General features: G+C 44.3%; 1 protein-coding gene across 1 annotated transcript in view; it reads left to right on the top strand.

The window, feature by feature from the left end:
- The first annotated feature begins 315 nt into the window (after window positions 1-315).
- The window catches only part of VSTM2B (V-set and transmembrane domain containing 2B), a 42,091-nt gene continuing 23,325 nt past the window's right edge, over window positions 316-19,081 (top strand). Inside the window, exons 1-4 of the mRNA XM_039327535.1 lie at window positions 316-1,039; window positions 2,467-2,651; window positions 11,823-11,852; window positions 16,730-17,231. Coding sequence (XP_039183469.1) covers window positions 967-1,039; window positions 2,467-2,651; window positions 11,823-11,852; window positions 16,730-17,231 — 790 coding nt within the window. The 5' untranslated portion in view covers window positions 316-966. The remainder of the gene's footprint in view (window positions 1,040-2,466; window positions 2,652-11,822; window positions 11,853-16,729; window positions 17,232-19,081) is intronic.

Genomic DNA, 19,081 nt, shown 5'->3' on the forward strand with positions numbered 1-19,081 from the left:
CCCTCCCTCTCTCTCTTCCTCCCCCCTAACCCCACCCCCGCCGCCTTCTTTTCGGAACCGGCCTCGCTCCGGAACGTCAGCTGGCCAAGTCACCCCGCCTGGATTGAGCAGTGTGTTCGTTGGAGACCCGAAGCGAGGGGGTTAAAAGAAAAAAGAAGAAGAAGAAGAAGAAGGAATCCAGCCCTTTGATTTCTGCTTTTAATTCGGACCTTGCATCGCTAAGGAGGTGGGGGGGGAGAGAGAGAGAGAGAGAGAGAGAGAGAGAGAGAGAGAGAGAGAGAGAGAGAGAGAGAGAGGTTTCAGATCTGACTGCTGGCAGGCGCAAAGCAGAGCGGAAGAGAAAGAGGAATATTGCAGAGATAACGCGTCTCCTTTGGAAGAAAAAAAAAAAACCCTAGAGAGGGCGGAGGGGGGGGGGAAGCCAAAGCATCTTAGGTCTCCCTCGAAGATACGACCTCAGATGGGTCTAGCCAGCCGCTTCTGGCTTTCTTCCTTCTCTTTGGACGCCAGGAAACCCCATCCGACACAAGGAAGTTGAAGCGGGGGCTTCGCCCTAGGCAAAGCGGAGACGGGAGAAAGAAGCCGATCAGATTTACCCTTCTGTTCTCGGGATCCAAGCTTCCAGACCTCATGACCATTGGATTTCCTTGGGGCCACCTGGATGTGGATTTAATTCGAGCTTCCAGAAGCAAAGGAGGGGGGAGGCGAACACCACACTGTTGAGCCGGCTGGACTTGGAAGGGGGTCTTCATTTTTATTTTTAGAAGCCGTCTCTGGTTTTGTTTTGATGATGATGATGATGATGATGATGATTTAACAAAATCCCGGACCGGTTCGGTCGCCACCTCTCCGTCTAGCTCTACAGTTTGCCATGGGATTGAAGATTTCCTAGCCTGGCGGTGAGGACCACTCCTCCAATTTTTTTCCCCTCTTGTTCATTTGCACCTTAAAGGATACATATATGAGATGGAAAATCGAGGGCTGTTCAGTGCCCTGTGTTACTTGATGCTCCATGCTCCCTTGATGGTCCTAGTCCAGGGTAAGTGGCCAACTTCTCACCTTTGTGTGTGTGTGTGTGTGTGTGTGTGTGTGTGTGTTTTGCTCTAGGTTGCAAAATAAGGCAGCCAGTTGGAGGAGGGGGCGAATGTCAGAGAGCCTACCCTTTTTGTACGTTGCCACAGTTGTTGTTTTGTTTTTGAAAATAAAAAGAAGGAGAAAAATCAGTGCAATGTTTATTAACACATCTGTTTTCTGAAAGGCAAACACCGGGTGAAATTGCTACGCACCGTTTTGCAGATGGAGGATCAGAGAGGGAGAGACGGAGGAACAGAGGGAGATTGACTGAGTCCCCCTTTGGGGCAGCTCTGGCTCGTATGCAGCCCCCCCCCCCGGGGTTGCAAATGCAAGGATCCGAGGCTGAAGCCAACGGGTGCATGCAGAAAAACACAGCCAAAGCTGCAGGGTTCGGGGGCCAGCTGCGCTACTGCTGCAGAGAGCGAGGAACCCAAAGCTAAACGGAGACGGTGGGAAATGGGGTGGGGGGAGAGAGAAGCAGGACACCATCCCCAAAGCCTCACAGCTGCCGTAGGGGGGCAAAGCGTGGGTGCTGGCTGGCAAGAGCCGACGACCTGGGCATCGGAGGGAAGGGAAGGAGGGCTTTCCGCAAACTTTTAGCTGCTCCTTAGCCACTTCTCTGACATGGATGGGTGCCGAGACTGCAGTGATCGGGAGGGAGGTCTACCTGGCGTTGGGGAAGGGGGTCTCCCAGCCGCCCCCCCCCCATTCACAAGGAGGGACTGGCGTGGACTTGCTTGCTGGCACGCGCAGGGGAGAATTTGAAGAATGACTTGGAAGAAGGGCTTTGGCATTCAGAGGGTGTGCTTAGATATCCTTCAGGTTTCCCCCTTTTTTTCTTTTCTTTTTTTCCTTTCTTCATCTTCTTTCTCAGTGTTTGTGATTATGTATGTCCAGGGAAGCTGTTTGTAGCAAAATCTCCGTGGGCTGAGAAACTGCTCTGGTGCAATGTTTTGGCTTGCCTTTCCGATTTTAGCAAAAGTGCTTGGGAATGTCCGTCTTTCCTTCGTTTCTTCCCTTCTTTCTTCCTTCCTTTCCTTCCCTCCCATCCTCCCTCCTTCATTTCTCCCTCTCTTCCTCTCTCTTTCCTCCCTCCCTCTATTCTAGCTCTCTCTCCCTCCTCCCACTCTTCCCCCCTTCCCTTCCTTTGTCTTTCCCTCTCTCTTTCCTCCCTTCCTCCCTTTCGCCCTCCCTTTTTTCCTTTTTCTACTCTCTCTCCTTCCTTCCTTCCTTCCTTCCTTCTTTCCTTCCTTTCTTCCTTCTTTCTTTCTTTCTTCTTTTTTCTTTTCTTCTTTCTTTCTTTCTTTCTCTTTCTTTCTTTCTTTCTTTCTTTCTGTCTTTCTTTCCTTCCTCTCTGCTACCCTCTAGTTTCCTTGTCTTTTTTATTTCCAGCTACCTTTACCGAAGTTCCTAAAGATGTGACGGTTAGGGAGGGAGATGATATTGAGATGCCTTGTGCATTCCGGGCCAGTGGATCTGCCTCTTATTCCTTGGAAATCCAATGGTGGTACCTTAAGGAACCAGCACGAGAGCTTGCACACGAATTAGCCATCAATGGTCCTGGCAGCAGAAGCAAGGTAATGAAAGAAAAAAAAAACCAAAAAAAACACCAACCCACTTCCCAAGGATGCAATTACATTCTCCCACTATTAATTAACATGATTTGCCACAGTCTGTCTGGTTGGTAGGAACAGAGAAGCAGCATTTTAGCAACCTAAGGAGAAAACTGCATTTTTGGGGGGGGGTTCTTTCTGCCTCGGGAGCTAATTCAGATACTCAGGTGAAGTAGAGAACCAACCCAGAGCGACCCTTTATGCAGTCATTTCCATAGGTGCTCAAAATAATTTTGGATCTGTGTCTGGTTTTTGAATGTTGAGTAGTGCCTGAAGGGTCCAAGGGTGTGTGAGATATCAAAGTTCAGAGGCCATATCCAGGACATGAGGTCACCAGCTAGACTCTTGTGCGCCTCTGGCTCTGCATTCAGACATTTCTGCTTATTCTGTATGTTACGGTTCCCGACAACCAGCGAAGGATATCACTGCAACATACGGTATTAGGAAGCCAATGATTTGCACCCTTGAGTGGACGGTCATTTCAATTTGTCCAGCCGAGATTCGTGGTTTCAGTTTTCAGAAGAGTTCGGGGAAAAGGTAAGCCATAGGCTAATGCTTCAAGCTGGATGCATCCACGGTAAAGTTTGCCAATCAGATTACAAATCACGCCAGGGGTGTCTTCACCATCCTTCCTGGCCCTGTGAATCCTCTCCAGTGTAGAAGGGTTTGACCCAGCCTCTAGTTTAAACATCTTTGGTACTGATGTGGTGAACGGGTAAGCTTCTAGAGATCGAGTGGGGTGTCACAGATTGACCGTGCTACTGATAACTAATGTTATTTCAGTGTCGTTCTGCTTAGGGTGGAGGCAGTCCAGCCATCTCATACACAGACACCACGTACTGTGAGATGCAAGCAATCTCTCTCAGTGAACGAGACCTAGGTTTTGTTTAGTGGTTAAGGCACCAGGCTTGAAACAGGAGACTGTGAGTTCTAGTCCTGCCTTAGGCGTGGAAGCTGGTTGGGTAACTTCGGTCCAATCATTCGGTAGACTGTGCGTTCTAGTCCCGCCTCAGGCATGGAAGCCGGTTGGGTGACTTTGGACCAATTATTCGGTAGACTGTGCGTTCTAGTCCCGCCTTAGGCATGGAAGCCGGTTGGGTGACTTTAGGCCAATCATTAGGTAGACTGTGCGTTCTAGTCCCGCCTTAGGCATGGAAGTCAGTTGGGTGACTTTAGGCCAATCATTAGGTAGACTGTGCGTTCTAGTCCCGCCTTAGGCATGGAAGCCAATTGGATGAATTTAGGCCAATCATTAGGTAGATTGTGCGTTCTAGTCCCACCTTAGGCATGGAAGCCGGTTGGGTGACTTCGGGCCAATCATTCGGTAGACTGTGCATTCTAGTCCCGCCTTAGGCATGGAAGCTGGTTGGGTGACTTTAGGCCAATCATTCGATAGACTGTGCGTTCTAATCCCATCTTAGGCGTGGAAGCCGGTTGGGTGATTTGGGGCCAGTCACACACTCTCAGCCCAACCCACCTCACAAGATTGTTGTAGGGAAAATAGAAGGAAGGAGTACTAGGTACGGTATATTCGCTTGAAAGTAGGATATAAAAATTAAAAAATAAAATAATTCAGGGGGATCCACTTTGATCATTTCTAAACTACACTGGGAAAGAACAGATGGAAAATAAAATGAATTCCTTGCACTATAGCATAAACACTGATTTCCGTCCATTCTCAGCTTCAGAATGAGAACATGATCCCATGCAAGAGACGATGCTCCAGAAAAATAGTATTCCAGAAATTCTTAATATTATTTCCACTGGCACATTTTACCTTCCTTGCTCTTTTTAGGGTTATTGTAGCTCTTTACTAAGAAAAAAAATTAGGGAAACGTTTTGGCGACATTTGGGTTGGTCCTAATGCCTTGTTTGTCCATTGTCTTGCCTTTCATCTAATCTAGATAGATGAAAGACAGACAGACAAACAGATATTAGATGAGAGATGAGATGGGTGGATAGATGGACAGACAGACAGATGGACAGACAAACAGAACTACTGTATATAGGCTACAATTAAATATTAAACGTTTAATTTAAATATCAATGCAAAATTAAAGCTGGGAAAATTCATAAGGTTATTGATGGTCCAAAATATGGAATATTAAAATAAATAAGACATATAAAATTATTGACAAATGTAAGAAAGCTATTAAGTAGCTGATGGATAGAATTATACTAATTTAAACAAGAGACAGTATATATTAAGGGAAAAAAGAGAGGAAATATTGGCTGTAATAGTTGGAAATTTGTATTAATAATATTTGTATGTAATGGAATTATTGTAACTCAGACACCATGTTGCTTTTCAAAGATACAATTGTAACATTGGAAAATTAGGAAAGTTTTAAACAAAAGAACTATATAGGCTACAAGTTCAATAAAGAGTAATAAAAATATGATTGAACTAGGCTAACATAATACGGTTGGAGTAGAGAGCTCCATTTGGTTACAAACTGCCCTTTGAATTATAAAAATATAATAAAGTGGGCAGTCGTTTTTTGTGTGCTGATCTTCATTCTTTCATAAAATGGGAATTACTTCAATACGGTAAGGGAGTGAGATGCAATCATCCAAATAGGCCTACACATTTTTCTTATTGTAGTGGTCCAGATATTGGATCAGGATTGGAAAGATCAAGTCTACTCTCATTCATGAAAATTCCTGGGGTGACTTGGGCCCAGTTAATATCTCTCAGCCCAATCCAAGCTACATGGTTGTTCTTGCAGGAAAGAAAAGAAAAGATATCCAGTATGTACCACCATTTGCTCCTGGAAGAAAGACAGGCTATAAACCTAACAAAAGTAACCAATAACAATTATTTAGTAAATGGCCTGGTGCTTTTTAAGAGGACATGTTTTTTCCCAAGACAGCATACTTTGGACCCTGAAATCAACTGAAGTCATAAAACAATGAATCAACAGCACGAAGTTGAACAGGAACAACATCAGAAATAATTTCATTCAAGCTCAGCCAGTCAGGATACAAAACTAAGAGCGAACTCATACATGTCGTATTCTTTCAGTGCCAAGGGTCCAGAACAAAATCTTATTTAGGGCGTATCTGAAGATCAACTAACCAATCAAACAGAAAAGGAGCTGATTTTATTTCCTGAAGAGGACATTTCATAATCAAAGGCCTATCTCTTCAAAGATTCTTCCCCATAACCAAAGAGAGCATCTACCAGGTCAAAAAAGCCAAGACGGTGACACGAAGCCTTCATAATCTATAAGGTGTCTGGCGCAAGCAGGGAGTTGGACTAGAAGATCTCTAAGGACCCTTCCAACTTTATGATTCTATGATTATTTTAAAACTGTAACACACACACAAACACACAAACTCATGGCCGCCTCTGCAGCCAAATCTTTCCTCCTCCTACAGGCCAAGGTAGTAATTTTTCTCAAACCTCCGTAAGCTTTAAAGGTTGACAGCAGCATTTTTGAATTGAGCCCAGATGTGAGCAGTCACCATGTCCAATGCAAAATTGTTTTAATGAAATCCAAATAATAAAAGATGACTAATAGGTCCTCCAAGGTAGTCATTATCTTAAAAGTCATATGCTTCTTTTTCAGAGCTTCCATTTCTAAAATGGGTGTTTTGCAAGCCTTTTTAAAAATGTGTGTGTGTGAATACATATACAGACAGATTTTATTATGATCAATTGAATATTGCAGCCCTTTCAACTGCTACTCTCACTACCAAAATGAGTCAAATGGATTTTTTGTTTGTTTGCCAGGGAACCTATATAAAGTTGACGAATAATAATTAAACAGATTTAAGTGAAAGACAGATATAGAAAGTTTTGTTTTTGTTTTCTTTTTAAGACGATGTTTGAATGGAATCTCATACTGCATGTATTTAACCATTATCAGTGTCTGTCCATCCATCCGTCCGTCTGTCCATCCATCACCCATCCATTTCTATCCGCAACATTTGTATTTAAGTTCTCATTAACTGAGAGGTTGGTTCTCAGACTGAACCCTATGTGGTTCTCCATTGTGTGGGAAGCAGATGTTGTCTTCTTTGCAAAGCCAATAAGCCAGAGATCTTAAAACTGCATTGCTGTTAGGCATGCATTAAATCCTTCCTTCCTTCCTCCTTCTTCCTTCTTCCTTCCTTCCTTCCTTCCTTCCTTCCTTCCTTCCTTCCTTCCTTCCTTCCTTCCTTCCTTCCTTCCTTCCTTCCTTCTTTCCCTCCCTCCCAAAATAAATCAGACCTAAAGGATTGGTTGTTGTTTGGAAAAAAAATATTCAATATGCAGATGATTCATTCTAGATATTAAAGAGTTGTGGGTTTTTTTCTCCCACTCTAAACTCAGTTGGGACTGTGCAAGTCCACCCTCCACCGGAGACATTGCGGGAGATCTCTGCAGAGGGATGATTTATGTCTTCTCTTGACATGTGATAATTAAATGTGTAGTCCAAGGGAAGCAGGTGAAGACTTCAGAGGCTTTTTCTTTGCAGCACTTGGAAGCAAAGCTCTGAGCTCAGCTAGGGTTTGAAGGGGCTCACTTGCCTTTAATAAATGAGCACCAGTCACAGCAAGGACTGATCAAGCAAAATCATCCATCAGCTCAATGCGAATCACTCACAAGAATGGATCTATCAGGAGTCAAACAGGGGTGTCCAGTGGGGTAGGGCAAGGAGACAGAAAAGTAAAGAGGGCAGTTCTGAGCTGCTGCCATTTTGGCATTTATTAACCCTCCCCCTGCCACTAGGACCCCCTGTAGAAGGGATATTAAAAAAAAATCTCTGAACAAAAATCTATCGATCCTTTAGATTCCCCCCAATATTAGAATATTGGGAGGTTTTGCACAAACACACACCCTGGACCCCAAAATGCATTCCAAAGGCAATGATCACTGTTCCAGGCGAAGAAGGGAAAAAAAGAAATTTTATGGAGGTGGGAATTCTTATTTGTCTTTGTGACTGGTGTACAAATTCACCGCCCCTCCGGCTGGCTCCAGCTGGTTCTCAGAAAATTGCATTCAGCATCCCCGCCTGGGTAAGATGCCATGAGAATTATACTGAACAGGTTCCGAGGGCTGCACTTCATTTGCATAGCTCCGCCCTGGCACCTATTCCTTGCTCATAGTACCTTGGGAGGCTCTGGCCTTGCAAATCAAGCTGTAGCCCTGGGCTGAGAATTCCACTCTATGCCAGTCTCCATAATCCTGCCACTCTAGGCTTTCTACTTGTCTCCTGCCAGATAGCAGAGAAGAGCAACAAAGATGATTAGGGGACTGGAGGCTAAAATGTATAAGGAACGGTTGCTGGAATTGGGTATGTCTAGTTTAACGAAGAGAAGGATGAGGGGGGGGGCATGATGGCAGTGTTCCAATGTCTCAGGGGCTGCCCCAAAGAAGAGGGAGTCAAGCTATTCTCCAAAGTGCCTGAAGGCAAGGAGCAATGGATGGAAACTAACCAAAGAGAGAAGCAACCTAGAACTAAGGAGAAACTTCCTGACAGTTAGAACAATTAACCAGTGGAACAACCTGCCTCCAGAAGCGGTGAATGCTCAGACACTGGAAGTTTTTAAGAAGAGACTGGACAGCCATTTGTCTGAAATGGTGTAGGATTCCTGCCTGAGCAGGGGGTTGGACTCGATGACCTCCATGGTCCCTTCCAACTTTATTATTATTATTATTATTATTATTATTATTATTATTATTATTATTATTATTATTATTATTATTATAATGGAGATACACCACCTTCATTGGGCAGTTCTTCAGATGCCTTTCCCTCTTCCCCCCTCTCCCCCCAGCCTTCTTCCTCAAACTTAGGGTTCCACCAGCCTTGGTGATTTCTCAAATTGTGCCTCAAATCTGACAGGGATGGGCTCTCCTTTACAAGTCTTGAAACCCAAGTCAAGTGGAAATCATGGCAGTTCCTCTCCCAACCCAACAGGAAGGCATCCAATCATGACTTTCGACTACTTCAGCAATGGGACTGGCAGTCTGAACATGAGAAAGATTGGTACATAACGCTGCAGCATCAACCTAGCATGGAAAGCGGAGGCAAGATGGGTCAGAATGCAAATGAGTGTTTCAGCTTTGAAACCCCATGCACCCCACAAAGTCTCTGACTGAAAGGTAATCCTCTGGAGCCTTCGACCACCCTTGAGATTCCAGTTTTGCTCAGGTTGATTTGCAAAGCATACAAGCGCCCAGCCACCAGCTGCTCTTCGAGTGGGGTGGCATGTTAAGAGAATGGAATCGGCAAGGAAAATAACAACTCCACATTGTTGCGAGACCTTCTTGGGATGCATAGAACGCGCTGAGCCAAGTCAAGCTTGACTGACTCTCTGTAGTAGAGTCAAATCTGACAGGGATGGGCTCTGCTTGTCTAGTCTTGAAGCCCAACGCAAGTGGAAATCATGCGAGTTACTTTCCCAACACATCTGGAAGGCATCCAATTGGAAAAAAGTTGTCCTAAATGTTAAGATCTAAAAGGAATCACGTGAAAAGGATTATTGAATGGAGATTGCATTGAACTGTGGGGCTGAGAGGTATAGCTTGTTGTTCATATCTGTGGCCCAGTTCAGAGTTAACAACAGCAATAGCACTTAAACTGACATGCTGCTCCATCGTGCTTTACAGCACTCTCTGAGCAGTTTACAATGTAAGCATTATTTGCACATTGCCCCCGACAATCTGGGTCCTCACTTTACAGACAGCAGAAGGATGGAAAGCTGAATCAACCTTGAACCCCGTCAGGATCGAACTCCTGACTGTGAATAGAGTTAGCTTGTAATGCTGCATTCTAACCACAGCTCTTAGTACAATCTTATTAGTTTGGCTTTGGTACCTCCTTAAGGCACCAGCTATGAAGGGGGAAAGGGAGGAACACAACATGTTTTTCCCCTCTGTTGCAACTTTGGACTGCTAGAAAGGAAGGTAGATCATATCTAAGTTCTCAGAGCATCTCAAGGGAAAGAAATAGTGAATATCCAACCCACTTAATCAAAACCACTTCCCTTCCTTTTTTTTTACATGTGTCACATATAAAAAAGAGGTGGGGTCTTGAACTCAGCGCTGCAGCTGCCATCTTGACTTTTTTGACCCTGCTCCTGATAAATTTGGACCAGCTAGACAGTCTCTCTCTCTCTCTTAAGCCTGCTCCAAATTTGGATCCTGCTCCAAATTTCTGCACTATTTCAAGCCAGAAAAAGAAATACCATGACAGATTTATTTTATTGGAAAATAATGTAATTCTTCTGGAAAAATTACAAGAAATGTATCAGCCATTTATACTTGGATGCTGCTGTGAAGCCTTTTTTTTATTATTAAGAAACACTGACACCGACTTGCAGCTGATTGAAACTGACTTCACCGAGAATGATGCTCTTAGTCTGAATTAGCTTTGCCCTCTGCCAATACAATTGTAGCACAGCCAGTTGCGATCAAGGAAAATTGCATGCTTAATGCAGTGTCCATGTTTTTTTCGGATCAAAACAATATCTCCAAACATTAAGTACAAATTTATTATAGGATGCAGAATATCTGAACTGTGTGCATTTTGGCATAATTTCTTCAGTGTTCATGCTTTTCTCATTGCAGTAGTTACATTGGTGCAATTTTTTTTTTAAAGACTCACACCACTGTAGCTTAAATGAGCCTATGCTTTCACGTTCACTGATCATACTGGGTGGTTTTCTCTACTAACCTATTGCTGTTTGTCTCTGTGTTTGTTAAATATGCTGCCTGTCCTCTTAAAACATCCCCAGATGGTATACAAAACTATACATGTATAGCTTTGCTGCACAATAATTTTTAATCATCCAATAAGAAACTCCACGGAAAATTCATCTATCAGCCAGAAACTAAAATGCTTCCAGCATCAATTCAAGGGACTGTTTCATCTTAGATTTAGTATTATGCCTTCAGTGAGATGGGTGGCATACAAGTTTGATAAATAAATTATTCCACAAAATCTGCTTAATTGTCGCAGCAATTGGCTGATCTTGTCTGAACATACAAAGTAAGTGAGGTTGCACCTGGTTAGGATTAGATGAGAAACTACTAAGAAGTACCCAGGTTGATTAAAAAGTCATAAAACACCCTAAAAGAAAGTGGTAGGACAATTTCTAAGATAGCCAAGGGTCTCCCACTCGTGCAGAAGATTGGACTAGATTATTCTATGTTCTAAGCTTCAGCATCCTATGGATTTTGTAGCTTTTCTCAGCATGACAAAAACAATGTTGTGACGATGAACCACAAACCTGGAGGGTGAGCAATTTTGTAACCCATGTGGAAAAGGGGCCCCGGCTTGTATTATGATGCCACAATGTTGCTTTCCTCAACCTTGCCCCCTTTGTGGATGCCCCTACCTGGAAAGGTCCATGAAATCTCCAGGAGCTGAGCTTGACCTGAACAGGCTTTTGTCTTCAACAATGCGAGAAACAATTCCATAGTTGAGGCATCTCCACTGAGAAGGACCTACCTGGATTCACATCCTATGGGCCAGAATCAAGATGGGACCACAAACAGGGCTTCCACTGGCAGGTCTCAGCCCAACAGTTGGTTGACAGTAGAGAAAACGGGGACACTTGTGACTGTGATTGAAGGCCCTGCCTTTGTTTTGACACGTTGCCTTCACTCCTCCGCATATTTTTAAAGCTTATTTCGATGGGTTAGCTCAGTGCTTGAAAGAGCCTATTTTCGATGGCTTTGACAACAGACCTGCAGGGTGGGAAGGAAAGCTAAATAATGTATAAAGACATTAAAATGATTGCATGGTAGGAAAATTGATTTTCAAAGCTAATATTTGAATGCCGGGTCTTCCCCAGCTCCTGCCATGGCAATTTCACATGCCTGTTGGAATTGTATTTGCTTGAAATATAATAAACTAAGGAATTGCTAGTTCTTCTTGCCCCCAGTCGCTGCTTTCTGGTAGCAAAAACTATATCTACATGACAGGAATCTCCTCAAGTCAGCTGTGGTTCACCCAGTGCGTTAAGAGTGTACTCTCAGTCAAAATGAAGTAGTCTGTCATTAACCTTGATAAAAGGATTCTGAAAAGTATTATCCACTCCATCTTTGTGGAGAGGGAAAAAAGTGTTCTTCTTGGTCTTTAGAAATCTCCTGTTTCATTTTTCTCCTTTCTTCCTTTTTTTTTTCTCTTTCTTTTTCAGGCAACCAGTAAAGACGCAACGAAGATCAGCGTAAGTACCTGTCAAAATGCATGCGTGGCGTCGTCTGTCTAAAATATTGAAGTGGTTCCTCCAGGTTAGCTTTCTACCTGCCTGGAAACAGACAAAGAGGCATCAGGAGTCATTTAACACATTTAGAAATGACTGCCTTTCTATCAAATTCATTGCACGCTCATGATCAATTAAGGGTGAGGCCGTTATAATCAGCTAATTGTCCTGCTGATTGAGCAGAGTCTATCTTTGGCATGTAGATAGGGGGCAGTTTGGAAAAGTCCACCTTCCTCCTGGAGCAGTGGTTCTCAACCTGTGGGTCGGGACCCCATTTGGGGTCAAACGACCATTTCACGGGGGTTGCCAAACAAGGCTGTCCGCCATTTTTTCCCCTTTTCTTTGGCCACGCCCCTGGCACCTGGTGATGTATAAGTGGTTGGGGGTCACCACAACGTGGGGAACTGTATTATGGGGTCACGGCATTAGAAAGGTTGAGAACCACTGTCCTGAAGTCTGTTGGTCCTCAGCTAGTAGAGAGTCTGTTGGTCCTCAGCTAGTAGTCTGTTGGTCCTCAGGGTTTCTCAGCATGTAACAGACAAAGCCAATGGACAGTTTAGGAGGCCACATCTCCCAGGAGAACTTCAAATGGAGGTGGAGATAAGTCATTGTCAGGAGGAGCCAGGGTCAAAAGAAAGCATGGGTCTGTCTCACCATTCTCTCTTTCTCTCCAGTCAGTTGGAAAAGGGTAGATCATTTTGCCACAAGCTTGCATGAATGACTTGTGGAGAACATCTGAAACCAAACCGAGAGCCATATGAATTTAGATCAAAGGGTTTCATATGCAGGTAGGGCCACAGGCTGCCCACCTTCTGGCCTGAGAGGCAGGTTACCATTCGGAAGAATGAAATACTCTCTTCTTTCCGAGCTTTTACCACTTCGAGATGCAGCTGGGAATTCTACACGTTTGGATGAAAACGCTTAGGTTTTGTTTCAATGGCAAAACATCTCCCCATTCATGGAGAAGACTCCAAAGGGGAACATTAAGGACAAATGGCCCCACTGTTTTTACTCACATCCAAAGGCATTTTAAGAGTTTGCTAAGGTTCCATTTTGTACTTAGAGTCTGAAGCAGATGGTTGGAGAGCTGGTAGGACAGGTATGGAACACCACAGAGCTAAGGTGTAGCCTACAAGGATTTGTAGTTTGGAGGGGCTAGGTTTAATGGACATTCTTAGTATCTCCATCAAGCAATTCTTTTATTCTCTCTCCTTCCTTCCTTCCTTCCTTCCTTCCTTCCTTCCTTCCTTCCTTCCTTCCATCCATCCATCCTGCCTTCCTCCTTTCCTTTCCTTTCCTTTCCTTTCCTTTCCTTTCCTTTCCTTTCCTTCGGTCTTTCTGTCTTTTCTCTCTCACACACATGACAGCTAAATAATTGATATAATGTCAACTTTAAGTTTGTGGTATTTGTCATGGTGTGGAAAAGCTTCCAAACTGGTTTTCTAACAAAATGACCGCATTCTCTTTTGGACATGCTGGGTGAGCTAGCATGGTTTTGTCCCATGGCTGATTGCACCTTAGATTTCAGAGGCTAATCCATCATTCACCCACCTCGGTCAAGTTCATTCAGACTATATTACAATGGAACTACGCTTGTTGATTTGAAACAGCCTTCTGTCATGTATGGCCTCTTTGTCCTACTCTAAGGTGCAGCTTAGTCGTGCTAGCTACACCCTTCCAGATCCTGCTTGTGAAGTTATGATCTATTCAAATGATGATGATGATGATGATGGTGATGGTGATGCCTTCAAAATTGAGGTCTCCCATTTTTTTTTCATCTAAAGACAACCATAACTACTTAAAATCCAGGTTTAAGTGGACAGCAGTTAAACAAAAACTAGATTTTATTTTATTTTACATTTACATTAAATTAACCAGATGCAGTTGATAGGTTACCGACTGAATAGGGTGAAGACGTGACTGAATTGGTCTCTTCTAGCTGTGTGATACTATAATTCTGTGATTTCCCACAAGGAATTTCAATTTTCCCTTATTTTCTTTTTTCTTTCCATCTCTTTCTCCTTTTCTTTCCTTTTCTTTTATTTTTGGAGGGGGAAAATGTTGTGTGTGTGTGTAAGAGGGGTTGGCTGGCTGAGATTGTTATGAGCTTTGCAGAGGATTAAATGCAGACAGTGTATTGGTGTTTTAACGAGGAGAAAGGAGCCCTGGATTTAGTCTGTGGAGCAGAAGCACAGAATGAGTGTCTGGATGTGATTGGAACCCTTTCTTTCTACAAAAGGATGAAGACAGGATTAAGAAAGCCCAGCACGTTGGGGCTGATATTTTGACAGGTGATATATTTTAAATGCATTGTTGCTGGAAAGGGGGAATGGCTAGGATTAACGGCCCCGGCTGTTGACTGTAGTGGAGAGATGCATTTAATTAAGGGAAGAAGGAAATGGAATTAGTAGCTGATTTTGGACGAGAGAACCCGTGCTTAGAAATAGTCACTGTGGGCTGGAGAAATAGAAATGGACAGAAGCAAAAGACGAACAATGGCGAGCCATTTCATTTGGGAGAAGGCCAATTCAATTTGGAAGACGAAGAGCACCACCAAAAGGCATCATACATTCACTTAAACCAGAACAATCAAAGGATGATTTGATTTTTCAAGGCATTGCTTTAGAAACTCCATCATGAACATTGCTTGGCGTTTGTTTTTTGGCCTCTGTAAGCCTGTCATTGCCATTTTCAAATCTTGATTCTGTGCCTTAAAGGCCACATGGGAATATATTTGTCATCTGTTTCATAAATCACAATTAAACAAGCCATGGCTTAGCAATAATATGTAAAGCTAAAATGTAACCAAGAGAAATAAAGTTCAGGCGCCTTCAGAATCTTTGTCTTCTCCTTGCAAGTCCTGATCCAGGTTCTTTCCTGGGCTGGGACCATTTATGATCCTGTGAGAGGGGAAAAAAAGAGCTTTTCTACTAGATATGGGGTGTTTTGTGGAATGCATTAGGGTTTTCAACTTTTCTGATACTCAAACAGATTCTGAGATTGCGAAGCTATTTGTTATAGCTTTCAGCGAAAATTCAGGTTAGTGCTACAAATCCTTCTCTGATTTATCCATCCAGGAAGGCGCATTTAGATCTTCATCCACTGAAAACCAAACCTCCTTGAAACCATAATCATTTGCTGTTATCAGAAGGAGGAAAAGAGGCTTTAAAATTGGGGAGCAGATCCGAATGCAAGATGAAGGTTGAAACGTTTAAGAACAATCCACAATTACATAGAATGGATGGCAGAGTTCTCAGTCAGGTTTCCTGGAGAGACTCATACATTGAATTGGATCCTATGAACAAAATGCCAGAAAGGCTATTGGAGTGTGATTTGAGATGCATTGCTAGAAGCTAGCTTATTTTCAAATCATGTGATTACAGAATGCGGATCAGAGGGTGGATTTTGCAGAGGGATTTACCGTATCGCTCCATAAAAATGGCTGGGAATTTGAGAATTAGAGTGCCAATCAAACCAGAAGGCAGGAGGGTAGAACTAGAAAGAGGCATAGCCTTATGGAAACAACTACCTGTGTAGAAATCTACTATATTAGCAAGACTAACTTTTTTTTCTTGCTACCTCTTCCAGCCCTTGAGACCAACCTACTGTACGATTAGTTGATCTTTGGTCTATGAAATGGACTTTGAATTGCACAACATGTTGCCTGACTGCTTAATTGTCTCGCCTCATTAAATCTTCCTTAGATTTGACTGCACAGAGCAATTTATAACTAAAAAGAAAGCTATGGGGAAATAAGGCCATCTCCCCCTCTCAGCCACAAAAAGTAGAACATGTACTAGGACAGATGCATTGTGGGATCAGCTGCAAAAGGGAGTAGGGTCACGACACAGAAGAGGAGGGGCAAGTGACAACTTGATACAAGATGTCATGCCTGGGAGATTCCATGGGAGTTCTGGCTGTGCACCCAGCAGGTCCGATGCTCAACACGTGATAGCTTCAAAAAGATTTAACAACCAATGGAAGATCAGAAGCCCATCAGAAGCCCATCAATGGGGTTCCCACTAGAATGGTTTGGATTCAAAGGTCCATAATATCTGGAGGGTGCTGGATGGAGGAGGGTTACTAGGGAACTGGGTTCATGGTTAGAACTGAATCATGTAGGCATGGGACAAACTGGGAGAAGAGGCTTCTGTCCTTCTCTCTCTGCTTTGCTTGTTGCACTGCTGGGAAGATGACCTTACTCTCCACACCCCACAAGCTTTGTTCTGCCTCTCCCTAAAGCAGTGGTTCTCAACCTGTGGGTCGGGACCCCATTTGGGGTCGAACGACCATTTCACGGGGGTCGCCAAACAAGGCTGTCCGCCATTTTCCCCCCTTTTCTTTGGCCAAGCCCCTGGCACCCAGTGATGTATAAGTGGTTGGGGGTCACCACAACATGGGGAACTGTATTATGGGGTCGCGGCATTAGAAAGGTTGAGAACCACTGCCCTAAAGAAAGTGTTTTTTATCTGTTGTCTACCACGAAGCAAGTTCGAGTTCAAGCAGGCATAGGCGAGAGCACCTTTGGGTGTTAGCTATGAACATCAAGGGGTCTTGCTTTGCCTCCGGTGGCTTCCCCTTGGCTTCAGGATGGAGCCTCCAGAGAGGATGAGAGTCAGCCCTGTTGTTGCCTTTCCCCTTTCCTAATCTGTCGTTCTTAGCCCACAAACCCAACAGGGCAGGGTAGAAAATCTCCAAGGAGGAGATAACCCAAGGGTGTGTTGCCCTCTGATGGCTGCAGAGGCTTCGCCACGCTTGCTACCCTCCCGCTCGCCGCCCCGACGACACCCCACAGCGGGCCCACCACGCCTAAGTAACCTCTTCTTTCCCCTCTTTTCCAGACGGTGCGCGTCCAGGGCAACGACATTTCGCACCGGCTGCGGCTGTCAGGGGTCCGGCGCCAGGACGAGGGGGTCTACGAGTGCCGGGTATCGGACTACGGCGACGAAGACACTCAGGAGCATAAAGCCCAAGCGGCGTTGCGGGTCGTGGCGCGCTTCTCGCCTCCCGACGTGCAGGCGGCCGAGGCCGTCTCGCACATCCAGAGCAGCGGCCCGCGGAGAAGCAGCCCGTCCGGGCGAGCCACCGCCGAGCCCGGCCTGGGAGACAAGCGCCTCCTACCGGCGCAGGGCGAAACCGCCGCTGCGGCCGCCGCTTCCTCTTCTCTCTCCTCCTCCTCCTCTTCTTCTTCTTCCTCGGCGTCTTCGGCGTCCTCCGCCGCCTCTTCCTCCGCCTCTTCTTCCAGCCCCGCAACTGTGGCGGCGGCGGCGGCGGCAGCAGCAGCCTCGTCGGCCTCGCCTCGGCCGGGCTCCGCGATCGTCCTCCCGCAGCAACGAGGATCAGGTAGGTGGAGGCGCAGCGGCACCCGGTGGGGAGTGGCGGAAGCGCAGGGAGCTGTCCGTGGTGCTGAGCGCCGGCATTGACTTGGCTGCCCACAAAGACGCGTCCGGACGCCCCTTGCTCTGGGTCAGTTCAGCCGGCAGGCTAATAGTTCCTCTTCTGCTCCGTTGGGTTTCTACTTGAGCTCGTCTTTGGCGACGTGTAAAATCCTCCTCTGAGGGTTCAGCTGAACGTTCATATTGTTTTTATGCACTTCTAGCGACGCACAGGGCATTGCCTGCCACCACAATCTTGGGGAATGGGTTAAGCTGGGAAGAGAGCAACTGGCCCCAAAGTCATCCTATGAGTTTTGGTGGATTTGGGTGGAATCTGGGTCTTCTAGTCCAACACTGTAACCCTAATTCACCTTGGCCCTCCATGTGGACTGAATACATTTTCCCAATAGTCTCCCGTTCAAATAGGTAGCCTAAAATAATTCTCAATGCACGTTTTCTTCCAGAGGTTGTATTGCATTCAATTTCAAAGAATTTAGCCTGATGTAGACTGAAAATATTTAAAGGACAAAAATTGGGCATTGCTTCTGATAAATTGTCTTTGGGACAAATGCTCTTTTGAGAGAAAATTGAAAGCAAATGTTCTTTTTGAGGAAAAAATATGATTCTTTGAAGAATGAAAACATTTTTATGTGATTGGATAGTGTTTTAATACTTAGAGTATATTTCTGAGTATTTCTTTCAATGAAGCTCTTATGCCATGAATATTGCCATTGAAAACCTCTTAGTTGATCCAAGAGAAAGCTTTGTATTTCTCCCAGCAGGGCAGTAAGTGAATGTAATGCTTTAAAAGGTCAACTGAATACTTGCCTCCCTAGGATTCACTATAGAAATAATATAGACTCATTGTACGAAGAAAACTCTATTACAAATTATTATATAAAGCATTTCTCCAAAGCACTATGTAGCATTAATCAGTAATAGTAATTATAGCAGAGAAGCCACCTTGTTCTCTCACAGAAGCTATTGCAACAGTTCTATGGATTTATTTTCAAATATCAGCAAGATCATAATTATATGACATCACTCTATTTGAATGTATCTTTAGATTGTTCGTCATTCTTCCTCCTCCATATTTATAATACAGGTAGTCCTTGACTTACAACAGTTCATTTAGTTACCGCTCAAAGTCACAACCGCACTGAAAAATGATCATCTGATCAAAATTCAGATGCTTTGACAACTGGTTCATATTTATGACCTTTGCTGTGCCCAAGATCATGGGATCCCCTTCTGTGACCTTCTGACAAGAAAATCAAGGGGGAAGCCAGGTTCAACTAACAACCAGCTTACCAACTTATCAACTGCAGTGATTCACTTAATAATGGTGGCAAAAAAGTCATAAAATGGGACAAAACTCACTTAATGGAAATGTTGGGCTTAATTGCGGTCATAAGTCAAGGACTACCTGTATGAGTAATGCTATATTTTAGGTCCATTACAAATATTGCAAGGAGGAAAATGTCTTCTTGTTAAGGCATTCAAAAGCTGTGGTGACACAGTGGTTAGACTGCAGTATTGCAGGCTAACTCTGCTCAATGCCAGCAGTTCAATCCTGACTGGCTCATGGTTGACTCAGCCTTCCATCCTTCCAAGGCCGATAAAAAGAGGACCCAGATTACTGGGGGCAAGATGCTGACTCTGTAAACTGTTTAGATAGAGCTGTAAACCACTGTGAAGTGGTATATAAGTCTAAGGCTATTGCTATTGCTATTCATTTAGCTGTGCTTCTAGTGATAAGCATGTTTTATTGGGGGAAATAAATTTCATAAGTCTTCAAAGAGGTTTATTCTGAAGTGT

This window comes from Crotalus tigris, unplaced genomic scaffold, assembly GCF_016545835.1.
Source record: "Crotalus tigris isolate CLP2741 ecotype Arizona unplaced genomic scaffold, ASM1654583v1 scf7180000024362.2655971311:6658466, whole genome shotgun sequence".
Classification (NCBI taxonomy): Eukaryota; Metazoa; Chordata; class Lepidosauria; order Squamata; family Viperidae; genus Crotalus; species Crotalus tigris.